Below are 3,004 nucleotides of genomic sequence, written 5' to 3'. Positions count from 1 at the left end.
CTCGCGAAGATAGTCACCCCGACACCCGGGCGGCTCAGGGCCGCGACCAGGGACGGAGGCGAAGTTGGCCGTCGCTCGCGAGCGGCGGTTACAGTACGTTACGCTGGTACACCTGGTCTTTACAAATTGATCTTCAAGAAAAATCCCCGCCGATGACATCTACACAGATGATGATTTACAAAAGTACAAAAGCATATTGTTTGCTACAAACGTGCATAGACGCAATTACACCAAGGACAGTCAATTACGGAGCAACAAAGGATACAAGTACAAACACCTGATCGCACCGTTAATGTCGATTGAACCTACGTCGAAAACGAAGAAATCTGGAAAGCGATTACCTCACGCTATGACGTTAAATGATAACGCGATCGATTACGTGCACTGGGACAATCTTAATGAACTGGTAGATCGTCTGCGGTTACTCGAAGCATCGCGTCGAGCCGGTCACAACGCGCACGACAACGAGATTCTGTCCATTATCGAAGAACTTCGCGAAGCGGGTCTTATTATAAATTAATCTGCGTAATCGCGAAACGTGTCAGTCGATTGATCGATGTCACCCATATCGTATCAAGATTAAAAACAATGAGTAATAACGAACGGCGAAAAGACGGTTACGAACGTTTAACGAATAATTTTGAGCGGTTCCTGAATCAACAGCGGACGGTTCAGGAACGGTTGTCGGATAGCTATCGAACGGTGCAGGATCGCTATCAAACGACTCGAGAAGGATTGTCGGACGGTTATCGAACGGTTGTAAATCAAGTCAGGAATAGTTACGAACGATTGTCTGATCGATCGGTAAGACCGGAAGACAAAGAACCACTGCTGAAAGACGATAGAAAGCAGTGATAAAAGATAATTCAAACGTGAAACGAACGCGAAAGAACGGGTACAGAACAGAAACCGAACAGAAAAAAACAGGAATGGAACAGGGAAAGAACAGGAACGGAACGGGTACAGAACGGAAACGGAACGGAAAAAAACAGAATCAGAACGGAAAAAGAACAGAAACGCAACAGAACGGAACAGAAAAAAAACAGAAACGGAACGGGTACAGAACAGAAACGGAACAGAAAAAAACAGTATCAGAACGGGAAAAGAACAGAAACGGAACATAATGGAACAGAAAAAAACAGGAACGGAACGGGTACAGAACGGAAACGGAACAGAAAAAAACAGGAACGGAACGGATACAGAACGAGTACGGAACAGAAAAAAACGGGAACAGAACAGAAAAAACAGGGAAAGAACAGAAACGGAACAGAAACAGAATAGAAAAAAACAGGAACAGAACAGACAAAGAATGGAAACGGAATAGAAAAAACAGGAACGATTGGTATGCGATCCATGAAACCGCCGAAATCCAATATTAGTTCCGAAAGGCGACGACTCGTTAAAGAACTCCATGCTCCGGCGAGAAGAAATTTTCAACGAAGACACGTCATAGTTTGAGGCTACGACGATCTATGGCAGGCTGATATCGTCGAGATGATTCCGTACTCACGTTTCAACAGAGGCTACCACTACATACTCACCGTCATCGATGTGTTGAGCAAGCACGCGTGGGCCGTTCCGCTCAAGAGCAAGGGTGGAAGCGATACAGCTGATGCTATCGTCGAGATAATTCGAGAGAGCGCAAGATGCCCGAAAAATTTACAGACTGATAAGGGAAAAGAGTTACAATGCCGATGTGCAGAAAATATCGAAAAAACATGATATCAATCATTATTCAACGTACTCGGTAATGAAGGCATCGGTCGTCGAACGGTTTAACCGTACGCTGAAAAACGACATGTGGAAGAAGTTTACACTCAACGGCAATTACAAGTGGATTGACCTGTTACCGAATCTCGTGTCAAATTACAACTCTCGGAAACACCGAACGATCGGTATGCGACCCGTCGACGTAACCCCTGTTGTGGCTGAAAGACTCTTGAATACGGTGTACAGCTCGATAAAGATTGCTGGTCGAGCGAAATTTAAAGTTGGTGATTCTGTACGCGTGAGCAAATTTAAGACAGTCTTTGAAAAGGGTTACACACCGAATTGGACAACCGAGGTGTTTAAAATTATTAAAGTACAGCATACCAATCCCGTAACTTATTTACTAGAGGATTATCGCGGAACATCTATAGTTGGAGCGTTCTACGAGCACGAGTTGCATCGTGCGACTCACCCGGACGTGTATCTCGTGGAGAAAGTATTGCGCAGGAAGGGTGACAAGGTTTACGTCAAGTGGTTGGGATTCGATGGATCACATAATTCGTGGATTCACAAAGACAATGTCATATAAGAATATTTTCTTTATTATAATCATATAAAAGTGTAATGTAAACTTATAAAAATAAAAATACAGTTTTTTTATAATAAGTATATACGAGACTTCTTTATTACCTATCCATCCATTGATCATCCTTAATACATTTTCTTATTAATACGTATTATAAAATGTATAATGTAAAACTATAAAATGTAATCAACTTTAATTAATTGTTCTTAGTATTAATTTTTTAATAGAAAATTAACATAAAAAAATGCGTACTATAAAATACAAATTACAATAAAAAAAGTTCATAAAAAATACATAAAATGTAATATATGTGTATAATATAAAATACATGAAGCCCTAAATGTAAAATTATAAAATAAGTGTAAAATGTAAAAAATAAAAAATATAAACTATAAAATATATGAAACGCTAGATGTAAAATTAATAAATATATGTAAAATATAAAATACATGGTAAATTAAAAGTACATCATGCGCAAAAAATAAAATATATACAATTATATATTATAAGAGTATCCGATAATGTCCCCACGGTAACGTTTTGATCGAATCGGGTACGAGATATCTTTTGTCGTCGTACGGACTTAGAGCAATTTTCGTTTCGGCCACCGTGTATACTTCGTGTAACTTGGATCGTATACACGACTGGCGACGCGTCATCTCGATCTCATCTCTCAAACAGCGGGTGTAATCTTCGAACGTTATGGCT

The 3,004-nt window shown here is 40.0% G+C and overlaps 1 protein-coding gene across 1 annotated transcript; it reads left to right on the top strand.

The window, feature by feature from the left end:
- The first annotated feature begins 1,798 nt into the window (after positions 1-1,798).
- On the top strand, positions 1,799-2,299 carry LOC118644929. Its single transcript, XM_036284839.1, has one exon. The coding sequence runs from the start codon at positions 1,799-1,801 to the stop codon at positions 2,297-2,299; it is 501 nt and encodes a 166-aa protein (XP_036140732.1).
- The last annotated feature ends 705 nt before the right edge of the window (positions 2,300-3,004 follow it).

Source organism: Monomorium pharaonis, chromosome 3 (genome assembly GCF_013373865.1).
Source record: "Monomorium pharaonis isolate MP-MQ-018 chromosome 3, ASM1337386v2, whole genome shotgun sequence".
In the NCBI taxonomy this organism is placed as follows: Eukaryota; Metazoa; Arthropoda; class Insecta; order Hymenoptera; family Formicidae; genus Monomorium; species Monomorium pharaonis.
The sequence above is the reverse complement of the archived record's forward strand: the minus strand, read 5'-3'. Positions and strand labels throughout refer to the sequence as shown.

Excerpts from the sequence above, each read along its gene's own strand:
- LOC118644929 (XM_036284839.1), top strand. The coding sequence starts at position 1,799 with ATGTGGAAGAAGTTTACACTCAACGGCAATTACAAGTGGATTGACCTG.